Here is an 11066-nt window from a genome sequence, read left to right as displayed (position 1 = left end):
ACCATGGTGTATTTTTTCAATGCTGATTGCTTACATGAGCTTCCATACTAGGGGTATATTGTTGGATTTATATAGGTTTGCTTTAAAGAATTTTAATTGTTTCTTACAAGCTTTATTCTAAGTAATTACTTATTTGCCTCACTTTTTATGCTATTTTAATTGCTTTTAATACAAATAAATTACTTATTACTTATATAACTAATAATAAAGCAAGAATTATGAGTAATGTTCATTGTAAATTTGTTGAATGTCTTGTAGTATCTTAAGGTCTGTTAAGTCTACCCAAAAGAACAAAAGAGAGGTAGATAAATGGGCGGATGTGTTTCCTCTCATGAAAAAAGCAAAAGATCAAGAAAATTACGATTTAGTTGTACGAAAAAGATTCGTAATTAAGCTTGAGAAAATGAGGAGACGGAACAGCAACGCAAGACAAAACGTGTTCGTTCATACTACCACCATTTTTAGAAACACATCTTCTAAGTCTACTTTTAACCTCACTAAACTGGAATGGCACCACAACCAATTTGACTCTAATGGTACATTCTTAAGTTCCCTTTACTTTTGTTACAATCAACAACAAAACTTTATTTATTTTAAATATTACCATTTACTAATCAATGGTGAACACTTGTTTATGCAGTAAGTTGCCAAGAAGAATCTTGGTTTGACTCGGTCAGCAAAATCGATGAATCTGATTCAGACGATGATTTTTTTAGTGTTCATGGCGGTAAACGGACGCATGAACCTCTTTACTGATTGTTTATAGTTTCCCTTTGTCTCATAGATGTATTTCATATTTAGTTTAAGATTAAATTTCATACTTTGTCATTTGGTTCAAGTACTTTTAGTATGACTATAAGGCTGAATTCTATGTGAACCTAAAAGACTAATAAAAAGCTTCATACTTTAGGAAGTATTGCAATCTTAATAGACAGATAGTAGAGAAAGCTTTAGTAATTCTAACGTGCAATTGTTTTTTACTTTATATGTTAAAATATTTATATTCACAGATGGTTTTCGTAATTCATCAAGTGGACAAGTGCTTCAGTATGAGACCATATCATCAAATAAGAACGACTTAATGATATCGGGTCCACATATGCTGAAAAGGAAATCATCAGTCATCAGGCTTTCTATGAAGAGTACTTCGCTTGATATGGAAGAAACCAGTGACATCCGTACGTTTTATATGCTCAAAACTTATGTTTCAATAAAAAGTTAAAAACACATAAAAACTAAATTGTTACAACAAAATTAAACACCTTTTTGGTCTAGCAGGTTTGTCAAGAAATGTTTTTTATCGTCCTCGAGCAGGAATTTTGATTCCTTGCTGTACAGGTGGAAAGCTAATTCCTGGATCCTGGTCTGCACTTGAGCCATCAAGTTTCACTGTTCGAGACACCAACTTTTATAAGTATGACCCCGAGTTCATAAACATTTTCTATATGATTATGTCATGTAAGTTGACCATTTTAGTAACTAACTTGCAGAAACAAAACAAAAAGTCCTGCTCCAAATTATTGTCCTTACACTCCTATAGGCGTCGATCTTTTTACATGTCAAAGAAAAGTCAACCACATTGCCCAACATCTCGAGCTTCCTTCACTCAAAGCTCATCAAAACTTACCTTCTCTTCTCATCGTCAATATTCAGGTTTAAAATTTTGTTTATCAATTCAGTTTATAAAACAAAATGTAAACTCTTGTAAAAATAAAAAAATAAAAAATGGTTACATGTTTTATTCAGCTGCCTACTTATCCTACTGCTATGTTCACTGGCAACGATGATGGGGAGGGTTTGAGCCTTGTGCTATATTTCAAACTTTCAGAAACTTACGAGAAAGATATGTCTCTTCAGTTTCAAGAAAGCATCAAGGTAACAAAAAATGAACAAAGTTTTCGACTTTTCGTGTGTGCAATATCAAAATATTGAATTGAATTTGCTGATTTGTGTGTGCAGAGTTTGATTAATGATGATACGGAAAAAGTGAAGGGATTCAAGAAAGAATCCGTTGTAGCCTTCAGGGAAAGATTAAAGATCATGGTGGGTGTGGTGAACCCTGAAGATCTTGTTTCGAGTAGTACCGAACGGAAACTTTTGCGCGCCTACAATGAAAAGCCCGTTCTTTCGCGACCTCAACATAACTTTTACCAGGTACATATATTCATGTTTAAAGAAAAGAGTGGAACTTAATCTTTTGTAACTGATATTCTTACTACTACTATGATTATAGGGATCAAATTACTTTGAAATTGATCTGGACATTCATCGGTTTAGTTACATTGCAAGGAAAGGACTAGAAGCATTTCGTGAACGCCTTAAAAATGGGATTCTGAATTTAGGCTTAACCATTCAGGTACCGGATTTTTTCAATTGAATACATGATGTTATAACATGTTATGAAAATGGAAAGTGATGAAGTGTTGTGTATATATGTTTGTGAATTATAGGCTCAGAAGGCTGAGGAATTGCCAGAGAAAGTGCTTTGCTGCTTGAGATTAAACAAGATTGACTTTGTTAATCATGGACAAATTCCCACCATTGTTGCTCATTAATCAAGATTCATTTTCTTTATTGTTTCTTCACAGTGCTATACATAGACATTATATATATATATACAGACTACTATCTTACTTACCTAAATTCTTGTACTGATTGTGTGACATTGTTTGATACATACAGATGAGTTAATTACAACAAAAATATATTTTTTATCATGGTTTGAACTTATGATACATACAGGCATACTCACTGTTCAAATTTTCATATTTGGTATCTTGTTTTTATGTACTGTATAGATATAGATATAGAAATATAGTTCAAATGTATGTATTACTGTTGCAATAGTTAATTGATTCAGATAAGTATTACTTTGGCTCCTTACTTATGAGCCTTTGGTGTTTGTATGGCTTTTGCCTTTAAATAAAATATTGCTTTCTTAAAAAAAATTATTCAGATAAAAATACAAAGAACAGATTTTTTTTGCATATATATTGACTTATAGTTTCATATTAAGAAAGCCTATGTTTTTATGTGTGTTTATACATTAAGTATGCTCTCATAAGACTGTTCAAAAAAATAATAATAATAATAAACAATTTACATATAAAATCTCTTAGATTGTTTTCAATACAATTATCACACAAATGATCTATCTATACCCATACTAAATGATTAATCTTAATTGATCTTTAAAACCATTGACAATCACATATTAGCTATCCAAAAATATATACGTGTATTTTTAAATCTATGCTATCCTGGACACTAATCATTTCCCTAATGAGAATGATGTACAAATCATATACTTCTTAGCAACAAGTAATAAATTTTATGAAAAGGCTCGTCTAGCGGTATTGATGTAACTCAATAACCTTGAAGTTGAACTGAGATCGAGTCCCGAACTATTTGATGGGTGCTGTGGAAATAATTTAGGGTAAGGTACATTAGATTAGGTCTGACATTCATAGTGTATAGGTAACAAATCAGGAAACTTGTTTATTGTCATTATTATATGTATATTATGATGTGTCAACTTGTAAGAATGTCATAAGACAACTTATATACATGACACGCAACAAAAACAATTTACTATGCATATAATAACAACAAATAAGCTAAGTTTTACACAATGTACATACTACAAGTAGGACACAAACCAGGAACATCAGAATTTTCTTTATTGCATTTTAATGCAGTTAACCCAATAATAAATTGAAAAATAAATGCTAACTAAAGAAAGTAACAAACTAAAGATGGATTGTCCAATAAATTTGATATTTCTGAATTCTTGTCAAGGTGAATACATTTTCAAAATGGCTAGTGATATTTTAACCAGATAAGTCCATTTTGTACTTCAGGATGATCAAACAAGATATTAAACAGATACTTGTGCATAGTAAACAATAACACTCAAACCTTAACTGTTTATACAATACAATAAACTAAACGAAAACCTGATATCGTGGTCTTTTACACAGTAATTGATCATTCATCTCTTTAGTATAACTCACATAACAAATACGACCGTGTTTAATGGACCCACACGAAACTACAGGTATGGATCAAAGAGATTATATAAGTGTTATTAATCGTGTAAGATAGCTAGAAGACGTTGAAGATTAATCAAGTCTTCTCAACAAATACTCAACTTGAACCTCCTTAGTCAAAGGCATGATCCAGTCTCCATAAAGATCGGCAACTAAACTTGGGTTTATTTTGTACACCGGCTCTGGTTCCACTGGGCCCACATCAACTACTTGTCCGTAAGTCTTTGTTTTTGTTTCAACCCTTCTTTGTATTGCCTCCTCCACAACCGGATATGTCAACAAAGCCATCAGTTTTTTCCTATCCTGCAAGTGTAATCCCCATTAACAAAACCATAAAATTAAACAAATTCTGATAAATTTTCAATAGCAATATGTTTAGACATGAAAGATTCTTACTTGCGCTCTGATTGCCGCTTCATAGTCACTTGATGAAGCCCTAAATTTTGCTTCTGCTACAAATTTACCATAGTGGATTCGTTTAGAAAGAGCCTGCAAGTAAAGATCGTAAGCAAACCAGTGTCGTAGAACTCGGAATTACTCGGCGCGAGTACTCGGTTTTTTGCAACTCCGCGAGTACTCGGTCAAACTCTGTCAAACTCTTTCAAAACTCATGATTACTTGGAAAATCGGTCAAAACTCGACAAAAACTTGGAATTACTCGGTAAATCAGTCAAAATTGGTCAAAACTCGGTAAAAAATGGGTCAAAATCAAACTTGGTCAACATATGAGTACTCCCCGAGTTGCCGAGTACTCCATAAAAAGTCCCGACCAAGTACTCCCCGAGGAGCGATTTTTGCAATCTTGAAGCAAACAAGCCCTTACAAACAACCCTGAAGTTTTAAGAAGGTTTACGAACACAAAATTCAAAATTTATCAGGTAATATATATGTTACCTGCAAGCAGATAGTATCACAGGCTGCGGTTGATCCACAATTACCATCGTTTCCTTTCTTAACCAATCTAGGTAAAAGATCTTTAAAATACATATCCCATATTTTGTTGTTGATATTGATAGAATCGGCACTAGGATGCAACACCTAAACGCATATAATCGGCTAAGTTAGTAAGCATTATAAAATCACGCTCGTAAAGCTTAAATAAACACAATAAAAGATAAAGTTATCAAGTTACCTTCGGGTACTGCAAAGGAGGCAACATAGGTTCAGGCAAATCGTTTGGGAAAAAAGGATGCTCATCGGGATTCTTGTATCTTCCGACCTGTTTCGAAATTAATCTAAATGTTCTTTTTTATTCTTGTGCTAGTAACATATAAATGCACATTAAGTTACCTTCGCATGAACTTTTTCTGTTTCTTGGATCATGAATTCAACCAACGAACCTTGGAATCCATCCATGAAGAAAGCTTTGGGGTCATATGTATCTTCATTGTAACAATATTGAGCTCTTTCTACAAGACTAAATATAATGCTATCCTCTTGTCGAATTAAAGAACTTCTTATACCGTCAAGCGTATAGATCTCACTCTCATCTATTCTAGGTGTGCTCTTCAATCTAAAAAAAACAAAAACAAATAAAACAAAAGGTATGAAAGAAAGATTTCATTGTATCATAAGCAGAGCTAGGATATATCATATATCCATTGAGTGGGGAAAAATCTGTTCTTTTTGTCAATTTTGATGGGCAAAACTTATAAAATATCATCAAATCATTAATACACTTTAAAAAATTCGATTTTTATGTAATTGGGAATTTGTTAAGGGGTTACTGACTCCCTGCAGAGGTTAACCCATAACGTGGGTCCATAAAAATCCAAAACTTACACATAAACATATTAATCATGTGCAAATTCAATAGGACCTTTATACATGAACTATGTAAGTGATCTATAATCAGACAAAAAAGCACTAAATCTATGAACTTTATTTAACTAAGTAAAAAATGGTAAATCCAAAGTTATGTATTGATTACTAAATATTAAAATTAAGCATGTTTAGCATAATTGCAATATTGCATACCTTCGAGATACACTAAAAAACATATCTGTTGTCATTAAAGTTACATCTCGAACTAATAAAGTTCAAGTCTTGAAACAAACCCATAAACATGCACTGGCAATTAAGGAATTTAATTCACAAAATTTCAGAAAAAAAACAAAAACTTGGGAATGAAATAGTACCCAAGGGAGGCAGAAGCCTGAACAGATTGAATGCGAATCTTTGAAAACGATGAATTGGGTGTCTGAAAGTTGCAACCTTTCAATGATTTAGGGGCAAATGAGGTAGCAAAGCTTGAAGATTTTGGAAGGGCGACAGTGGAGATGGCAGGTGACAATTGGGATCCCCATAGTTTGGCCTCCATTATTTGTTGAAATGCGTCAATAAGGCGATGAATGAGAATTGGAAGCGACCAAAGTTGTAAAAATGTAAATATAGAAGAATTAAAGTGAAAATTTATTTGGAAAAAGACCAACGACCAATCAAAAAGAAGAAGGTAGGGGGTTGGTGGGTTTGAGGGTTAGGTATAGGAAAGCGAGTTGGTGGTTTACATGTCGACTCCAAAACGTATGTTTGGTAACAAGTTCGAATAAGGTATGTTTTGATTAACTACTAGTTTTATGAGTCCGTCCGTTGAACGGAAATTATAAATATAGGTTTTCGCTAATGTCAAATATACAATAAAATCTATTTCAAGTTTCTTTAAAAAAAAAATTTAATTTTGATAACGTTTTATTAACTCGTCCGGTGACTGTAAGTTGTAAATATACGTTTTCGCTATTGTAATAATAATAGTATTATTTTCATGTTTTTTAAAAAGTTTTTATTTCTGATAGTGTTTTATGAGCCCGTCTGTTAAATTGAAGTTGTAAATATATGTTTTCGTTAATGTTAAATTATTAATGATAGTAAGTATTACTTTCATCTTTTTTAAAGAAGTTTTTTAATTCTAATAGTGTTTTATGAGCGGCTATTGAATAAAAGTTTTAAATATACGTTTTAACTAATGTCTACGTGACTACTTATTTTTATATTTTCCTAAAAAGTTAAGTTGATATTTTGTTTCGAAAAATATATCAATAACTAAAAAATTAAGAATTATAGAGAAAGTGATACGTGGCAACATTATATACGAATTATCTTTATAGTTATACTTGTGCAAATAATGTATGTCATAAAAATTCTAACATTTTATTTCTTTATTGTTTGAAGATCAAGTAGTGAACATATCTTATTAGGAGGTTTTATGAACCTTAAACCAAAGCACAAAGAGATCGATACAATAGGTTTGGGTTTATATATGAATAAAACATTTTGATTAGTTTATAATTATAAAGTTTAATTAACTAATTTAATTTTATTTAAAAATAATTGTTAAGTTTATCACGTGTGGCTTTTATCTAGACTCTCAAGTTAATCCCACGACAAATTAATATAATCAGTTAGTTAAATTATACGACGTATTTCATATTTTATGTGTTAAAATATTATTTTTATAAATCAATAAAATTAATTAATGATTTTGATCGGTCAAGTAAACCTCAATTTTAAAATTGAAGGCATAGATTACCGTGAAAATTACATACCTTAATTTAGGACCTTAATTTAGGGGGATTATTTTAGGAAGTTATTATTATTTGATTCAATTTAATTGAAAAAAATGACATGTATGATTATTTAATTCAGTTTAATTGAAGAATTGACACGTGTGCAAATTTAATTCAGATTAATTGATAAATTGACACGTAGGATTATTGGCACGCGCTTTATAATAATGTATAGATTACTCTCTCAGTCCTCGATTAATTGTTGATTATTTATTTTATAAATGTTTTAAATTAACAATAGTAATAACTAGTCCGGGTCCGGCCCGCGCGATACGGCGGGGCTCTTGGTCCGGTTCGAACGTAGTTAGTTTCGTTTTGTTGATAAAAGTATTTCGAGTCTAACGGTGCTGGTGGAAAAATTTAACTCGCGGCGAGCAGGAAGATACGGGTTGTCGTTATGTTTAGCGTTTTTAAAAAATTGTCCGTTTCGAACTCACATTTTTCCGTTTTGTTCAAAAAAAAATTTCAAGTCTAACGGCGCTGGCGAAAAAAATTTAACTCGCGGCGAGCAGAAAGATACGGGCTGTCGTTGTGTTTAGCGTTTTTAAAAAATTGTCCGATTTGAACTCACTTTTTTCGTTTTGTTCATAAAATTTTTTCGAGTATGATGCTGCTGTCGGGAAAATTTAACTCGCGCCGAGCGGGAAGATGCGGGTTGTCGTTGTGTTTAGCGTTTTTTAAAAAGTGTCCGTTTCGAGCGTACTTAGTTTCGTTTTGTCCATTAAATTATTTCGAGTTTAACGGTATGGTCAGTGAAATTTAACTCGGGTCGAGAAGGAAGATACGGGTTGTCGAAGTGATTGGGTGGAGTTTTTATTTCAATTTAGATTATTGACGGTTTACCCCCTGAAGGTTGGGGTATTTTATGTAAGCTGTTTATAGGTGAGGGGGGAAGAAAGAAAAATCAAGTGTGAAAGAGGGTGGTACTATTGCCGTTTTGCCCTGGGGACGACCAAGAATCTACCACAATTAGCATTAGTATGTATGTATGCATATGTATATGTATATAATAATAAAATAATAATAATAATTAGTATGTATATAATATAATATAATATAATATAATATAATATATATAATATATAATATATAATATATAATATAATATATAATAAAATATATAATTTATGCCCAATCATTTATACAATACAATGATTCGAGCTTTGTGTTCATACCTTCAATCCATACAATCTTTTGAAACCTTTCTCTTATGCACAATTGTGGTGTGTTCCCAATACAATAATTTTTACTTGCCCTTTTAGTTGAAAACTTGCAGTTGCAAAATGATTATCATATGATTAGAATGGATCATAGTTGTACTTAAAAGTTTGGGTTTGCTTGGATGTTTATGTTTTGAATGCATCGTTGATTCGTATCCGAGGTGTGGGGTAATTAATGTTGGCGCACCAAAGGTTTCTAGTCTAACGTTAACGGTATTAAAGTATTGTGAGTTCGAATCCGGTCATCGTCGTGGACAAAGAGAGAGAGAGAGAGAGAGAGAGAGAGAGAGAGAGAGAGAGAGAGAGAGTGTGTGTGTGTGTGTGTGCTGTTAAAAATATAGTGTTGGAACACGATAATCAGTGTGTTGTTGAAAGCAAATTAGTTAAGTTATGCACATCAACGGTTTGATGAATTGGCTAAATGAGATATGATGGAACACCATTTTGGATGGGTATGTGAAAGCCGATGAGTTAGATGATTCATTTGAGTTGTTGGAGAGAATGCTTGAGAGAAACGTTGTATGTTGGTCTAGGATGTTTCTTGGGTATAGTCAATCTGGTGATATAGATATGACACAAATATTGTTTGATAAAATGCTTGTGAAGAATATGGTTTCGTGGACGATAATTATAGTTGGGTATGCAGGAAAAGGGCTAGCGAAGAAGGGTATAAGCGTGATGATGGGGTTGATTATTAGTATTTTAACGGCTTGTGCAGAATCTGATTTGCTTTGGTTACGTAGACATGTTCATCAGTCTATCCAAAAAAAAATAAGTATCAATGTAACACACTTATGAAAACTAGTTTGGTTGATATGTATGTGAAGTGTGGTAGCTTAAATGAAGCGTTAGTTATCTTTAACCCAATAGACCGAAAGTAACTTTTGTTGGCATTATATGTGCTTGTACTCATCGTGAAGCTAGTCTGATTGAATTTGAAGACGGAAGAATTTACTGTAAAATATTGTACATCTTGCAAATGAGAAATTTTATTTGATGGTTGAGGTTGACAAATCTAGTGACCATATCTAAGTTTGTTATTTCCATATGCTAATGGCTAATGTATGTTGATAAAATGATGTTGGAAGTTTTGAATTTTGATGCCGAATAGAGGAGGTGTTGCTAGGTTGTTTAGTCGGCCCCTTTCGGCCTTTCGAGACCGAGATTATTAATGTTGATGGATGTATGTGTATTCATTAAATTCGAGTTCTCAAGCCTCACAATCATATTATTCATATTCATATACATCTGAAAAAAGAGGTTAATGCATTGATTCATTATGTAAATGTTTTCGTCATCTCTAGTTACTAGTGATACATGACTTGTTCTATCACGGGTTGTATATAAACAGTTGTAACAAGTGAAGAAACTTTCTAATTCTAATTGTTTAAATAAAGTAATACTATTATAACTATATATTGATACGGATGAACTTTTTACTGTTTACAGGGGCATTTTTATCCTTTTATTTTAATCAACAATGCAACACGTTATGAAGTAAGATCAGTAAAAACTAAAAAGATCTAATTTATTAAGTGAATTATTGAAGTTAACAAGTCAATAAGTAACATCACTAAAAAGGATCCAACTGTTATGAAAGTCAAATATGTCTACCAATTTCGTGGCTATAAATTTTCCACCAATTTGCACAGTAACTTATGTTGTACTATAAATATATGAAGATGTAGTTTGCAGAAGATGCACCTTTGAATATAAAGTTTCATATACTCTCTCTCTCTCTCTCTCTCTCTCTCTCTCTCTCTCTCTTTATATCTTCTAATAATTATCAATAGTCCACAGTCAAAAATCAGACCAATAAAGGTAGTTATAAGCCTACTTAATTATAACACGTCACTAAAGGTAGTTATAAGCCTACTGAATTATAACACGTTATCAGCACGAAGTGCTCAGTATAATCAAAGTTTATCTAAGCAAGCACAAATCAGTAATCAAGGTATGAAATTCTTTAACGATATCTTCTATTATTTATTAGTAAGATAAATATTATTATCATCATAAGTAAAATTATATTTCGGTAATCTAACTATTATTAACTTCACTAACATTTATATTTATGTTATATATAGTCGGTTATACCGTCTGAATTATATTTCGGTAATCTAACTATTATTAACTTCACTAACATTTATATTTATGTTATATATGGTCGGTTATACCGCCTGAATTATATTTCTGTAATCTAACTATTATTAACTTCACTAACATTTATATTT

At 31.9% G+C, this 11066-nt stretch overlaps 2 protein-coding genes across 2 annotated transcripts; one reads left to right on the top strand and one right to left on the bottom strand.

Annotated features, from left to right (window-relative positions):
• Nucleotides 1–321: 321 nt before the first annotated feature.
• On the top strand, nucleotides 322–2586 carry LOC139896346 (uncharacterized). Its single transcript, XM_071878972.1, has 9 exons — nucleotides 322–536; nucleotides 641–727; nucleotides 1011–1178; nucleotides 1279–1414; nucleotides 1491–1653; nucleotides 1747–1875; nucleotides 1960–2154; nucleotides 2234–2356; nucleotides 2451–2586. Exons 1-9 carry the CDS (start codon nucleotides 332–334, stop codon nucleotides 2553–2555), a joined length of 1311 nt encoding a protein of 436 aa, XP_071735073.1. The 5' UTR covers nucleotides 322–331; the 3' UTR covers nucleotides 2556–2586.
• A 1256-nt stretch (nucleotides 2587–3842) lies between these two features.
• Nucleotides 3843–6427, bottom strand: LOC139896345 (chorismate mutase 1, chloroplastic-like). The gene is made up of 6 exons (XM_071878970.1): nucleotides 6188–6427; nucleotides 5340–5562; nucleotides 5182–5268; nucleotides 4944–5087; nucleotides 4446–4538; nucleotides 3843–4352 (listed from the first exon to the last, which is right to left on the bottom strand). Exons 1-6 carry the CDS (start codon nucleotides 6367–6369, stop codon nucleotides 4122–4124), a joined length of 960 nt encoding a protein of 319 aa, XP_071735071.1. The 5' UTR covers nucleotides 6370–6427; the 3' UTR covers nucleotides 3843–4121.
• Nucleotides 6428–11066: the final 4639 nt, after the last annotated feature.

The sequence above is a fragment of the Rutidosis leptorrhynchoides genome, chromosome 3, assembly GCF_046630445.1.
Source record: "Rutidosis leptorrhynchoides isolate AG116_Rl617_1_P2 chromosome 3, CSIRO_AGI_Rlap_v1, whole genome shotgun sequence".
Lineage (NCBI taxonomy): Eukaryota > Viridiplantae > Streptophyta > Magnoliopsida > Asterales > Asteraceae > Rutidosis > Rutidosis leptorrhynchoides.
Note: the sequence above shows the minus strand (reverse complement) of the source record. Positions and strands in the feature narration are given on the sequence as shown.